General features: G+C 33.6%; 2 protein-coding genes across 2 annotated transcripts; both read left to right on the top strand.

Annotated features, from left to right (window-relative positions):
• Positions 1-1,485: 1,485 nt before the first annotated feature.
• Positions 1,486-3,422, top strand: LOC121238736 (xanthotoxin 5-hydroxylase CYP82C4-like). The gene is made up of 2 exons (XM_041135744.1): positions 1,486-2,412; positions 2,752-3,422. Exons 1-2 carry the CDS (start codon positions 1,486-1,488, stop codon positions 3,376-3,378), a joined length of 1,554 nt encoding a protein of 517 aa, XP_040991678.1. The 3' UTR covers positions 3,379-3,422.
• A 6,850-nt stretch (positions 3,423-10,272) lies between these two features.
• LOC121238735 (ninja-family protein 5-like) lies at positions 10,273-14,274 on the top strand. The gene is made up of 2 exons (XM_041135742.1): positions 10,273-11,462; positions 13,412-14,274. The coding sequence occupies exons 1-2, from the start codon at positions 10,628-10,630 to the stop codon at positions 14,017-14,019; spliced, it is 1,443 nt and encodes a 480-aa protein (XP_040991676.1). The 5' UTR covers positions 10,273-10,627; the 3' UTR covers positions 14,020-14,274.
• The last annotated feature ends 1,086 nt before the right edge of the window (positions 14,275-15,360 follow it).

The raw sequence follows: 15,360 nt of genomic DNA, 5'->3' as shown, positions 1-15,360 counted from the left end.
TTTTTTATTCAGAAAGAAGGAAGAAAGAAGTAAATGACACTTTTTTTTTTTTTTTTTTTTTTTAAAGTAACGTGGCATTTCACGTCAAGGGAGAATCAAAAGCAAGAAGTAAGAGCGGTTGCTGTAGCAACGCCCTTCTTCTGCCTCTCTCAACCTGACAAAAGATAAATCAAACATCAATCTCTTCGTTGAACAAACGAAAGCTGTAACATCGGATGATATCATCTTAATCCCAACTTCTGAGACTGCTACGAAGATCCCTAATCATGCTCTCATCACCGAGAGAACAACCCCAGTCAAACTTATGCCATTGATAACGTAACTGATAACGTAACTACCAAACCTGGATTTATTAACATGATCATTACAATCAAGCAACCGATAACGTAACTACCAAACCTGGATTTATTAACATTATTATTACAATCAAGCAACTGATAACGTAACTACCAAACCTGGACTTATTAACATGATCAAATACTTATTCGTCTTTAGCTTCCCTTCCCTGGGACCAAGGCAGGATTATTTATTTATTTATTTATTAAACTAGAGCTATAACTAAGTTTGTTGGCACACAAAAAACTTACTTTAAAAAAAAAATAGCTAATTTGTGTTTATGGGTCATGTTCATATCACATCAATTCATGAATATTAAATAATGTGGGTCAACTCAAATATGACATGTTTAATTAAATGGATCAGACCCTAAAATTTTAATACGACCTATATAAATAATAAGTGACACGATATGACATGTTTAATTGGTTTAATAATTAATGGATTGACTTGAACATGATCCATTTAACATGTTCCAACCCATTTCATATGTTAAAATGTATTAAGTTTACCCGAATATTTATATTTAATTCAATTAATATAATTTCATATATAATATAACGATAACAATATAAACCATTCATAATAACAAAAAATCCATGATATAATATTTTATTATCAATATCCAAACTAATAACATATAAGAAAATTAATATTTTCATAAAATAGAATTATATATTAACAAAAAAAATTAATAGTTTAAAATATTAAGTAATTAATCAACTATTAATATTAATATTATCTCCCAACAATAAAAAAATTGTATATAAAAATAAATATTATATAATTTAAAAATAATTGATTGCTAGTCTTGCAAGGTGACGCACAATTACGCCGTTTATCAATCATTTATTATCAAAGCAACGCGTTTGGACCCAAACTTATTTATAATAAATTCAAACTGCCAACTCATGAAATCACAAATCGAATCCTCTATTAACACCCTTACATGCCTATCTCGTTAAAATAAAAAGCAGTAAGTAGCACGTAGATAGCATGGCAGAATGTCAACGTGAGCCCTTCTTTAGGCTGAACATTTGCATTATATATTTATTGCACCACCATTACTAATTTCAGTTACTTCTTATCATTCTTGGGCGAATCGAATCGGCCCGGTAGTCAAATATCACCACAAAAACGTACACGCACATGGAAATCATTTCTCATCTACTTGCAATTGCAGGGGTTTTAGTATTGGTGCTATTGTACAATCTAAGGAGGGTAACTGTTAGTCATGATACTAAGGGTAGGTTAGCCCCAGAACCATCGGGTGCCTTGCCGATTATTGGCCACCTTCATCAACTTCGTTCCAGAAACACAATCGTCAGAACCTTGGCTGCCATGGCTGATAAGCATGGTCCCATCTTCATGCTCCGGTTTGGCATGAAACGTACACTTGTGATTAGTAGCCATGAGGCAGTCAAGGAGTGCTTCACCACAAATGACAGGGTTTTCGCTACCCGCCCTATGTCTGTCCGGGGAAAGTACCTTGGTTACAACTATGCAGGATTTGGGTTCTGCCCTTATGGACCGTATTGGAGTAAGATACGAAAGCTAGCAGTTTCTGAACTCCTCTCTAGCCGCCGGCTTGAGACACTAAAAAATATGCAAGTCTCTGAGGTGGATACTTTTGTTAAAGATTTGTACTCTGTTTGCAGGAGCAACGAACACAACCCAGTTAGGGTGGTGATTAGTGAATGGATTGAGAGCCTAACCCTGAAAATAATAAGCAAAATTATAGCGAGGAAGAGATATTTTGGTTATGCCAATGGCCGTGGAAGTGATGGAGAGGCAGCACGAATAGGGAAAATTATAAGCGAATTCATGTATTTAGCTGGGGCTCCTGGCATGTTTGATCAAATTCCATTTCTTCGATGGTTTGATTTGCAGGGCCAAGTGAAATCTATGAAGCGTGTTGCAGGGGAATTTGACTCTCTAATAGGAAGTTGGGTTGAAGAGCATACTGCGAGGAGGTTAAACCACGAGCCAGACTTCATCGATGTCATGATATCACAAATTGAGGAGGATTCCATGTTCGGTCATACTCGAGAAACCATTATCAAGGCTACTGCAATGGTATGTATAATGTTAGTAACGTTTTTGTAAACGCCTAAATCGTATGTTACAATAGGATAATCTTGCCCAAATTCAACTTTTTTTTTTAAAAAAAAAAAAAATAATAAGAGTTAGTTTAATAATTGATAGATAATAATATATAAATTAAATCATTCCACGAACATTTCTCTTCATTGCAATTAAGTCCACATTTATAAAATTGGTAATTGATAGAATTGCACACCTCATTTTAATCAAATAAGATTCTTATTCATGAGCTAATTTTGACCTCTTTTCTAATAAATTTTGTAGCTTTATTTCTTTTATTTGTCTAACTATGGCCCTATTTTCATGTTGTAGATTCTCATCTTGGGTGGTTCTGAGACCATATATCTTAACCTGACATGGCTCATATCCTTATTATTAAACAATAAACATGCTTTGAAACGTGTCCAAGAAGAACTAGATCTCAAAGTTGGAAGGGATAGATGGGTGGAAGATTACGATATTAAAGATCTGGTTTACCTCCAAGCCGTAGTCAAAGAATCCTTGCGCTTATACCCACCAGCCCCTTTATTACTTCCACACGAGGCAATGGAAGATTGTCAAGTTTGTGGCTATTACATTCCAAAGGGAACTCGTTTGTTTGTGAATATATGGAAGTTGCATCGAGACCCAAGGGTTTGGAAGGAGCCTGATGAATTTTTGCCCGAGAGGTTTCTCTCAAGCCATGCAAGTATGGAAGCTTCAAGGCAACATTTTGAATTCATACCATTTGGGTCTGGAAGAAGATCTTGCCCTGGAGATATGTTTGCCTTGCAAGTATCGCAATTGACACTAGCTCGTTTGCTTCAGGGATTTGAGTTAACAACGCCATTGAACAAGCCAGTGGACATGACTGAGGGGTCAGGCGTCATCTTGGCCAAGTCAACTGCCCTAGAAGTTGTCCTCACTCCGCGCCTTTCTTCCAAACTCTATGAATGTTAGAGACACATTCCAACTATATATGTTTGGTTGCCTAGAATAATCTGTTTTCAGCAAGTGCGTGCAACTTTTTTGGTAATTAATTAGTATGCAAGTCTTTTTGTGATGTTGTGGTATGTACTGCATTCTATGGAATTTCGAAAATGCTTATAGATTAATAACATAAGAGTTATAATATTCTCAAATATTGTCACACTATCCATATTACTTAAATTATGTCATATCTATTTAATAACATAAAAGCTGAGTTTTAGACATCTAGTTGTCATTAAAAGCAATTTTTTTGGCTATGTAAACTACATGGGTCATAGCTTTTGCAACATCTGACTACACGGGTCCAACTGCTTTATTCAAATTCAAGAATCGCATTCCTTGGTTCATTCGGCTTCATTGTATCGGTTCATCTACAAATAGGTTACTTTATCTTTTCAAATTCAAGAAACGTCATGCGGTGCAATCCCAACTCTCTTCCGTTGCATTCGTACCGCAAAAATGACAATTCCATTTTATAAGGCACCGAATGAAAAATGAGAATTGCAGGATGGAAGCGAATCGTCAAGCGGTGTAAAAGAAAATCTATAACAGTGGATTTCTAAAGACTCTTTGAAACACTTAAGGAAATCTCCACCACATCCAAAGGTTCTCAAACGTTCTTGCAAGGTGAATTACCACATCTGAACATTCTCAAACATTCTTGCAAGGTGAATTATTTCTAATAGGTTCACAATTTCTTCCATCTTTTTTTAATTTCTGTATATTTTATTTGGATTATATTCATAGTTTTATTTGGATTATTTCTCCACCACATTTGAAAGTTCCCAAATCATTCAAGGTATTTCTAGACATTCGGTTTCACGATTTCTTGCATTCTTTTCAATAAGTACACTATTTCTTCCCTATTTGTTTCTTGGATATATAAAACTAATGTGAAAGAGGTCTACCATTTGTCTATATGTATTTTTTTGGATTAGATTAATAGTTTTATAACTATCTGTGCATTGCGCAAGTTATAGGCTTGTATAGAAGTAATGAACTAGATGTGTTGTCCACACCAACTTATAAATAAAAATTTTCATCACATAATAAAGTTAAGTACAACTCGTGACTTTCCAATCTCCACTTAAAAAGACTATGGTAGTGTGCTTTTATATATTTCATATTGAATCATTGATTCGATTATAATTTATTCCCGGCCTCCATAATCTAACTCGAAAATGAAAGAAAAAAGCGAAACTCAAAACGCATAATGTTTCAAGTTCAACTACATGACCTGTCTCTTCCCATCTTTCCAAAAGTGGCCATCTCTCTCTCTCACACACACCACATCCGATCGATATTCAGAACAATTGTCTTTAATATTCTGTATCCGATCGACTTGTAGTGCGAGAGAGAGAGAGAGAGAGAGAGAGAGAGAGAGAGAGAGAGAGTTGTTGGAATGGGTGAGGAGGCTGTCAACGAGGGTTAAGATTTATCTCTGAACAACACTTTCTCTTTGTGCTTTGGTGGCTTTGAAGTTGACAATCAAAGACCACAACTACTTCTTCATTGCCTCGAAAACCGTCCACGCTGTAGGGATCATCGTCTTGGATAATTGTGTTATGTGGGTTCCCTCTTATATGGAGGATGGTTCATATGGGTCTATTAAGTCCACATGAAGAAAGGGTTTAGGCCTAATTTAATTAGGTTGACTAAAACCTAAGTGCTGCTATTATTAGTAGAAAAGAGTGTGTGAAAAAAAAGGAGGAAAATCGTGTAAGAGAAGAAGAAGAAGACAAAGAGGCTATCAAAAACAGAGTAGGCCGTACAGTTTCCACCAAATGTTTCAATCGGCATCGTCTGTGGTTCAATCGAGCTGAAATTTTGCAGACACATTCACGACTCAAGGCTCTACAATCTGAACGGTGGAGATCAGATTTAAAGCAATGTCTTTCTGGTGTTCTTAGCCATGAACAGTGCCACATTTTCTTTGGTGAAATCTCTTATACCACATTGTTTGGTTGCCAAAAAAGTATTTTCTTGAGATTATTGTTGATTATATGCCCTAGTGTTATCTAGAGAAAATATTTGTATACACATCATTATTGATAGTGGAAGGTTTAATATTACTGCTTTATGTTGATGACATGTTGATTGTTGGCAGGAATTCTTCAAGAATTGAAAATCTGAAGAAACAGTTAAATCAATCCTTTGCTATGAAGGACATGGGCCAGCAAGGCAAATTCTTGGTATTCGAATTTACCGAGATAGAAAAGAGAAGAAGTTGTGTATGTCACATGAACGATATATTGAAAAAGTACTCGACAGATTCAATATGAATAAAACAAAGACAATTAGCTCTCCTCTTGCTACTCATTTTAAGTTGAGCACGAATCAAAGTCATTCCACAAATAGAGAGAATGAAGATATGGAAAGAGTCATATATGCCTCAGCAGTGGGTAGTCTAATATACATAATGGTATGCACAAGGCCAAATATAGCTCATGCAGTTGGAGTAGTCAATCGTTTTCTCTCAAATCCAGAGAAAGAGCATTGAAATGCAGTTAAATGGATTTGAGATACCACAGAGGTACTTCCAAGATATGTTTATCCTTTGGAAATGGTAAACCTATATTTGAAAGTTTTACAGATGCAGATATAGCTGCTGACATTGATTTCAGAAAGTCCACTTCAAGGTAGTTGATTACTTATTCAAGGGGAGCTGTGTCATGGCAATACAAACTACATAAATGTGTTTCTTTGTCTATCACAGAAATTGAGTATATTGTCATAAGTGAAACAAGCAAAGAGTTGATATGGATGAAGAAGTTCTTAGAAGAACTAGGTCAGAAACAAGAGAAGTATACTCTCTATTGTGACAATCAGAGTGCCATCCATCTCAGTAAGAATTTGATCTTTCATTAAAGATTCTAATATATTGATGTGAGGTATCACTGGATTTGTAATGCATTAAATACGAAGTTGTTATAGATTGAAAAAATTTATACTAATGAGAATGAGTTAGATATGATGACAAAATCACTACCTATGCAAAAACTTGAAATATGCAAAGCAAAAACAAGTATGGTGAGTCCCTCCACATAGTTGGGAAGGGGGTGATTTGTTGTGTGGGTTCCTTCCTATATGGAGGATAGCTCATGTGGGTCCATTAAGCCCACATGGAAAGAGGGTTTACGCCCAGTTTAATTAGGTTTACTAAAACCTAAGTGCTGCTGTTATTAGTAAAAGAGAGTGTGCGAAAAAAAAAGGAGAGAAATCGTGTAAGAGAAGAAGAAGAAGAAAAAGAGGCTATAAAAACCAGAGCAAGTCGTATAGTTTCCAGCAAATGTCCCGATTGGCGTCATCTGTGCTCCGATCGAGCTGAAATTTTACAAACACATTCACGACTCAAGGCTCTACAATCTGAACGATGAAGATCGGGAGTAGTCTTTCTAGTGTTCGTAGTCGTGAACAATAACGCATCATCTTTGGTGAAATATCTTCTATCACATTGTTTGGTTGCCAGGAAAGTGTTTTCTTGAGATTATTGTTGATTGTTCTAGTGTTATCTAGAGAGAACATTTGTGTACACATCATTGTTGATAGTGGAAGGTTTAACTGGAATAGGTCCCGTGATTTTTTCCTTTGCTTTGAAGGGTTTTCCATGTAAAAAATTATTGGCCCTTTGTGTGTATATGATTTTGTTTTAAATTATTCTCTATTAAATTACCTCTTAACAGATTCACACAAAGTGAGAGAGTATTATTTTCACTGTTTGGTAATTAATTTGATTATTCCAAGTCGCTGTTAAGATTTATCTCAACAAATTGAGGTTAGTTTTAGAAATTGTAAGGTTCCACACTGTGTCACTCAATCTGAGCTCATTTTGGCCATCGCATTACATGCTAAGATCAGCTCAATAAGAAGAGACTGGCAGCTTAGTTATGTGTATTTGGTGTTGATTTAATTGGTTCACGTTTGGAAAGGGTTCAAGAAACTGTTTGCTACAGCCTACAATGTTCAACTTTTGTGATATAAAGCTGCAGATTATTATACTTTTAAGCATTTGCAATTAATTATATAATGTATATGGCTCATAAACTGATTCTGTTATTTTGAGATTAATCATGAAAACCTTATATAAAAGTAGCGAGCACTTGAATTTTAGTAAAATTAGAGTTATGATTCACAACTTTTACTCTGATATTATATATATATATATATATATAAATATATATATATATATATATTAAATCGCTAGTTGTTAAGTTTAAATTGATGGAAAGTGAGGAGTTTAACATCTAGAAACCTTCATTTGTTTAATAATTTGGTATACTTATTAAAACTGATAACATTCTGGATTAATACTACTTTTAAATTTCCACGGAGGTAACAATATTATGTTTTTTATCCATGCATGCAGATTTACGAGAGCAGAGGGAGGTAGGTATCTGTTTATGGTCGGCAACGGGTACTTCTGGTTCTTAGCGGCTTTGTGCTCGGAAGTAGTCCAGAGTCTCCAGACATTTATCTTGACTGACTTTTGCTATTATCAAAACATTCTCGTTAGATTAATTAAATACATCTTCAAATTTTAATTAATATTATATAAATTTATATTTAACTATTTCATTTAAATTTAATCTTCACGTCAAATCATTTATTTATTTTTTATATAATAATAAAATATTATTATTTAATAAATAAATAATTAAATTTATTTTTATCACATTTTAAAGTTTTATCAATTAAATATTAATAATAATTATATTTTAATTAAATTAATATTAAAAAAAGTATTATTAAATGTTGATAATAATTATACTCTAATTAAATTAATATTAAAAAAATATTATTAAACGTTAATAATAATTATATTATAAATATTAAATATTAATTATATTCTAATTAATTTAATTTATTTGCTTTGAGTGAGAAATTAATAATTTAATATTTGATGAATCAATTATAGTTAATTATATTTAGTGAAGCAATATAATTGAAATCTAAATTATTTTAAAGATGTTCAATTCAATGTGAAATTTTTTTTATCTAAATTTTAATCATCCTTTGATTTTGACTAAATCAATAAGAATATTCTCACATCGAGATAAATTTTACATTCTTTTACTGTCTCAAAAAATCAAATTTATTGATATCGAAAAAATCACATAAGAGAAACAGTCATTCTTGATTCGCTGTGACTATTTGGATTGCGATCAGTGTGGTCTAAAACTTCCAGCAATAATTTGGTGAGGTTGTGGGTGCGTTCATGATAATAAATAATAAATAAGTTTAGAAAAAGTAAAGAGAGAAATTTCTGAATTTATATAATTCGGTAAAATACCTGCATCTACGAGAATTTGTAAAATGAAATATTTATTATAATATAAATATTTTATAATCTCTCGTATTCTCTTATTTCATACTGTAACAAAAAAAAAATCGACGATCATTTATTTATTGGATGAGATTTTCTCTCTGAATTGTTGGTCGAGAAGTTGAAAAATATCTCTTTAAAAATATATTTAAATATTAAAATAAATTGAATTAAATTGAGTTATGATAATAAAATATTATTAAAATATTATTTTTTAATATTATTATTATTTTAAAATTTAAAAAAATTAAATTATTTATTATATTTTATATTAAAATTTAAAAAAATTTTAATAATAAATTAAGATGAATTTAATAACTAAATTAGACTTAAACGTCTGGCCGTTTGGTTTGTTTTTATCTGACACTCTCACCTCGGCAATTGTGAGAAACTTCTGTGTCTAATACCTCCTTTTTCTTTTCACTTTTTTCTCTTGACATTCTCTCTCATTGTCTCCTTCTTGTCCCCTTTCCCCTCTCACCCATCTTCTCTCATTTTTCTTTCCATCCGAGTCTGTAACACGTCTCTCTCTCACCCTCCCCATCTTTCTTCGATTTGCAGTTTCATGCAAGGCCAACTTGTAATGACCATGTCAGTTTAGAAATCAGGTTTGGATATCACAGCAGTATTTTCAAGCTTATCCAGAGCCTGCATCAAAGCCACTGTTCGAAATCTGACATTTCAATTAATGTCTCTCTCTTTTTTCTTATTTTCGTTCTTTTTTTTTTCTTAAAAAAAGTAATATTTATAAATATATAATTTATATAAAAAACATATTTTTTAAATAATAATAATTCATTTGTTTTTTCAAAGGAATGCGGTAAAACTTCTGCGTCTACGTAACTTTTTTTAAAGAAAACTAGTACATTGACCAAAAAAGCATCTCGAATAGATTATTTTATTTTTTTATTTTTTATTTTTTTATATATTTTTTTAATCATTATAAACATTTTTAAAAAAATAAAAAATTTATAATATTATTAAAAAAATATTTCTTTAATTACTAAAAAAAAAAAAAAAGAGATATTCGAAACACATTTTCGAAATAAAAAACATTTCTCTTTTTTAAACGAAGCTGGTTGCCTTTTATAAGGTTTTTGATTCAAGTGATCAGTTTTGATGGGATTTCTTGGATTGACTAACACCTAACGTGGCGCAACAGAAATCCCACATAATCTACTTCTCCAAGTCACTTGCGACAAGTGTCTCGACATTCCAGCTAAGAACACGTCGACACGTCCACATCACGTACCATAAAGGTTGTTCCTGCAACTTGACATGCTGAGCTGTTATGCCTGAGCAAGTACTCCACTTGTCAGCCCCAGACTTAAAAAAAAGAAACCCCTGACCCACCCCCTATAACAATTACACGCGTCAAGGCAGCGACGAAGTACGTAGCTTTCTTTGTCTCAAAGTCGGGATTCGCGGGGACAGCTAGATCTCGCACCACGTGTCCGTAATTCTGCTAGTTTGTTGGAACGTACAGCTATAACCAACGGGGGGAGAGACGAACACGTATCGAAGTTTCGGCTCTTCATGCACGTGCGCCACGTGGTCGCTTGAGAACTCGAAGAAAACCTTGGCCAATGCTTAAAAACATTTTACTAGGCGGTTTCGGCCGATCACACGACCCTAAAAACCGCGTTTCCGCTGAATAAATTCGAATTAATTATGGAAGATAGTGCCAGCAACCGCCCTCCTCACCTTCTCGGCTTCCGCCGCGTGGCTATGTCCCTTTACTTGTTCCCCTTCCTCTCTCTCTTACCCCGTAAAATCTGAACCCAAACCCTATATTTTTTAAAGCTTGGATGGAAAACACGACGATGTTCCTTTCTTTTGTGTCGCTCCAATGAAACTTTTCTAGTTTGTGACTTTTGTGTGCTTGAGTTTTGCGCAATGGTGGAGGTTTCGGAGAGTACTGGATTGAAGGAGGAGGATGAGATCGAGCTGGATCTAGGGTTGTCAATCGGAGGGAGTTTTGGAAAGCCAGAGAAATTGAAGCCGGTGAAGAAGATTCATGTTCTTTCGGTTGATTCGAAATCTGACGGGTATGGTGTGGATGTGACGGAAAAGCATCCTGGTTTTTCAAGATCCTGCGAGTCCCCGAGTTTCGCAAAAGATGCGGGGACTGTGGACTCGCAGGCGAAGCGGAAGATGCATGCGTTACGGAGGTATGAAGCGAAGAAAAAGAGAGAAGAGAAGCAGCAGCAGAAGAGGGGTACGTGTAGAGCGAGGAACGGACAGTACCGAAACGAGTGTCAAATAGAGGAGCAGCAGCCGGCTTGTAAGAAAGAGCGGACGGACGACGGTATGATGAATGTGAATCTGAATGAGAGCGATGATGAAATGAAAATGCTGCTTCAGCAGCAGCAGCAGCACCGGCACAATGACTTTCCGAATCCAGTCCCGTTTCAAGCCTTGGCGGCGATGGTACAGTATCCGTACGCGCCTGTACAGTACGTGCCGTTCACGAACACGAACGGGCGCTTGGGTCTTCCTTGCGTAATGCCGTGTTGGGCTCCCGTTGGTGGCGGGTTCGAGCCATCGGCGTCGTGCCGGAGTTTCAGACCGTACAATGGGAATCAAATGCCGGGACTCAAATTGTCCAATGGGTGCAAGTTGGAGCTAAATGGCGAGAAAGATGGAGGGAATAGGAAAACGGGGTCGTACAGCTCGCCAATTTGCAGTTCCTCTGCAGGTTCGGAGGATCGCAGTTCTTCCCCCGAAGGAGGTACCGATCTCCTGTTATTTCCTTTTGTTTTGTTTCTTTTTTCCTTGAATTTATCGAGAAAATTTATCACCATGCCCATAGTTTTTTTTTTTTTTTTTGGATAAACGTAACACATTTCATTAATGCCCATAGTTATGTATTCCTTACAATTTTTTTTAATGTTTTAGTTTATTTGGACGTTGAGTTGAATTTTAAATAATAATAGTTTGTGAATAGATGTGGTTAACATTTTCAAGTGGAGTTGAGTTTAATTTTTTAGATAGGTATGTATGAAATAAATTACGAGTTTATAAAAAAGTTGAAAAGTTGAAAAAGTAACAAGTAATGATTGGTTTATAATAAGTTGAGTTTATTTGAGTTTAATTTAACAATCAAACACAATCTTAATATCTTGGAATTGGCACTTGAAAGAATACTCATAACCATTCGATCTGTTTAACTCCAAAATAAATGTAATGCAATTTAGGCCTCATTTGTTTTTATAATTACTATCATCTCGTCTCGTCTCATCATTATAATTTTTTTATATTTTTTATATAAAATAAAATAAATAATTCAATTTTTTTAAATTTTAAAATAAAAATAATATTAAAATAATATATTTTAATAATATTTTATTTAACTTTTAATTTTAATCTCGACTCAATTCATTTCACGAAAACAAACGAGATTTAATCATATCTTTTCACGATTGGGTCCTTATATTTTAGAATAGGAAGCTGTTTCATTTCAAATGGGAGGATTTGCTTAATGTGTTTCTGTTACTCAAGCCTAGAAAGATTAATAGCTAGTTTGGATACATAAAATTAGACTATCTTATCTCTTTTTTTCTCATATAATTATTATAATTTTTTCAAACTCCTATACAAAATGTAATAAATAATTTAAATTTTTTAAATTTTAAAATAAAAATTATATTATAAGAATATTTTATTTAATTTTTAACAAAGCATCTCATCTCTTTTAAACTGCGTATCCAAACGAGACCTAAAAATATGGGTAATTTCATATACATCTTTTCATGATATGTATTCACGTGCATTCTTTTTTAAAAGGAAAAATATAATTGTAAGCGATTCTGCGCACTAATACGTGCACATTTTCAATATGATTGATTAGAAAGTAGACTTTATTGAAAACAATACTAGTTTAAATTTAGAATATGAAGGCAACAACATTAGTATGAGATTGGTACGCAAATTTGCTTGTATATAATAAATTTTTTTTTAAAATAAGTGAAATTTATAAATATTATTATTTTTTTTTTATGTAAGTTTCAAAATTAACTATTTTTTCAAAATGAGTGTGCATGCTGGCACTCACTAGAACTGCAAAGATTGTTTCTCTAAAAATATTAATGTGTGTAAGACCTAGGGGAACTTAAAATTGTCATAAGAAAAAATAATTAAATACTAAAGATGAAAGGGAAAAAATGATATTAAAAAAAAAAAAAAAATACCTCGTTTGGTATCAATCGTTCTAGCTAGTTTGAACTGTGATGCATGACAGAAATCAAACCAAGCAAGCTTCTGATTCATAATGTTGATCAGTCAATCTGAACTCCCTAAATCGATCATATGTGTACGTAGGAGTACTAGGATTCCTTTTTCCCATTAGAAGTGTCTTCTCTACTCGGAACCTGAGGTAACTATATAGATTCGTGCTTTTGGATGTACTTAATTTGCATTAGCTAATTCTTGGAAATGATATTTGTAATTTCCATGCATTTTTTTTAAAATTTGAATAAATCTGAAGAGCATATGAAAATATTATTTTTTCAATGATGGATCTACGCTTTCTAAAACTATATCTAATATTACTATTCTTCCATAAATGCACAATTACTGTTCATTTGAGCATCCAAAGTTTGTCCATTTTAGCTTGCAAGAAGAAAGAAGAATATCAGACTTCCAAGATAGGTTTAACCTATTGTTCCTTTATCTTTCCAGGTGGTAGTGGCGGCAGTGACTCCAGAAGCCAGTCCAGTACTCAATTCTCACCAGAGAAACTTCAGTTAAAGGGTCAGAAAGCAAACCATACCAAGGGGCAGTCAGAACACAGTTCTTCCTCTGAACCTGTAGAATCCGACACCGGCAATATTAATGATAGGACATCTATCCCCATTGAGAAAGTGCTTCATTCGGATACTGCCCATCAACCTAGCCCAGCTAGACCTATGGAAGAAGCCATGCCAGAAACTGAAGCAAAACCAAGTGATCACAGGCACATTTCCAATGCTGAAAATGGAAACCCTAATTATCCAGTGAAAGAAGCCAAGACAAAGATGGCCAGAAAGCCTCCCAAACCAAAGACTGGTCATCAGAACCAAAATACCCCTACTCTTCCTCATATGCCATATGTATCAACCACTGGGAATGGTCCAAATGGGAAAACCATTACTGGATTCTTGTACAGATATACAAAATCGGAGGTTAGTATCATCTGTGTCTGCCATGGAAGCTCATTCTCACCAGCTGAGTTTGTGCAGCATGCTGGAGGCACGGATGTCTCCCATCCCTTGAAACATATTACCGTCACTCCTTCTGCCTTTGGATGATGCACCGAATCCTGATGATCGATAATTGGTATGGATGGGGAATCGGAATGCAGGATATTAATGGGTATATATACTCAAGTTGGTGCCTAATTCCTATAATGAATGGTAGAGAGACTCGCATGATCTATTGCATTTTGATGCACCCTTTCTTTTAACTTCTTTAACATCTAGTGGATTTTGTAGACTTGGTGTCCTATTCAAAGCATGAGGTCTGCGCGCAATTCTCTTCGCGCGAATCTTGGTTTTGCGCTTAGTCCAAGTCTGGTTACATATATACACGCAGACCACTCGGCATGATGGTGTTCCCCCCAAAATAGTTTTTGGAAGTTGGAGCATTTACAATTTTTGCAAAAACTTCTTTCGTTTTTTTATGGGTTGATGATAAATATGGAATTAAATGAACATTTGTGATCAATAGTACAAGTGCACGCTAAAGGATCGAAGAGTTACATGAAGTCGATACACGTAAGAGTTTAATCTCTCAATTTCATTTGAATTAATGATAGTCTTTTAATACAATTAAAGACAAGCTATCTTAGTTATTTGTTAATAAGTAGAAATAATAAATTGATAAATCAAATAATCAAGACATCGATCATACGTTTTGCTCTGACCAGATATTATCAATTATTTAATTAGTCACATGACGGTCTATTTAAAACCAATTTATCAACTATTCATCACTGAAAATTAATTGAATTAGAAATACCTATTAAAGTTATATATATATATTAAGTTAATTATTGAGTATTAAAAGGTTTAATAAATGAGTTTGGTTCATTATATTTTGTCCTCATAAAACCCCCCATTAGAGAGATATTCTCACCCTAACTCATTAATCTAATTAATTGGCCAAATTTAGAAAATGATCTCGAAACCTTTCTTACATGATCTTGTTCTCTAATGTAAAGAGCACTTAATTTTAATAACAAAGTTAAATTTATTTCCCCATTTTATATCTCGGTCGGGTATCCTCTTTTCACAAAAAAAATAAAAAAGTTACTACTAAATAACAATTTGTATACAATTATGTAATAAAATAATATTATTTTAAATTTGATTTTGACTGTTACTTTTGATTTGATGTGCTTAAATATAATAAAAAATATTATTATATTTAAAGTTGTCTATAAGTTGTGAATGGGTTTTTAGCCTAATACTACCCTTTGGCAAATTGCACTTTGAGTTTTTTTTTTTTTAAACTAAAGAACTTCTTATTTCCAAAACTTTAGTTAGTATTTTCTAAGGGAATGCAAGATCAACTTCCTCTTCCTCGTTTATTTTCATAACTCTTCTCAACTCATCTAATTATTATAACTCAACTTAAGAATTTAAGTAGGA

The sequence above is a fragment of the Juglans microcarpa x Juglans regia genome, chromosome 7D (assembly GCF_004785595.1).
Source record: "Juglans microcarpa x Juglans regia isolate MS1-56 chromosome 7D, Jm3101_v1.0, whole genome shotgun sequence".
Classification (NCBI taxonomy): domain Eukaryota; kingdom Viridiplantae; phylum Streptophyta; class Magnoliopsida; order Fagales; family Juglandaceae; genus Juglans; species Juglans microcarpa x Juglans regia.
Note: the sequence above shows the minus strand (reverse complement) of the source record. Positions and strands in the feature narration are given on the sequence as shown.

Excerpts from the sequence above, each read along its gene's own strand:
- LOC121238735 (XM_041135742.1), top strand. The coding sequence starts at position 10,628 with ATGGTGGAGGTTTCGGAGAGTACTGGATTGAAGGAGGAGGATGAGATC. Across the intron at positions 11,463-13,411 it reads CAGTTCTTCCCCCGAAGGAG|GTGGTAGTGGCGGCAGTGAC; the intron begins GTACCGATCTCC and ends TTATCTTTCCAG.
- LOC121238736 (XM_041135744.1), top strand. The coding sequence starts at position 1,486 with ATGGAAATCATTTCTCATCTACTTGCAATTGCAGGGGTTTTAGTATTG. Across the intron at positions 2,413-2,751 it reads TTATCAAGGCTACTGCAATG|ATTCTCATCTTGGGTGGTTC; the intron begins GTATGTATAATG and ends TTCATGTTGTAG.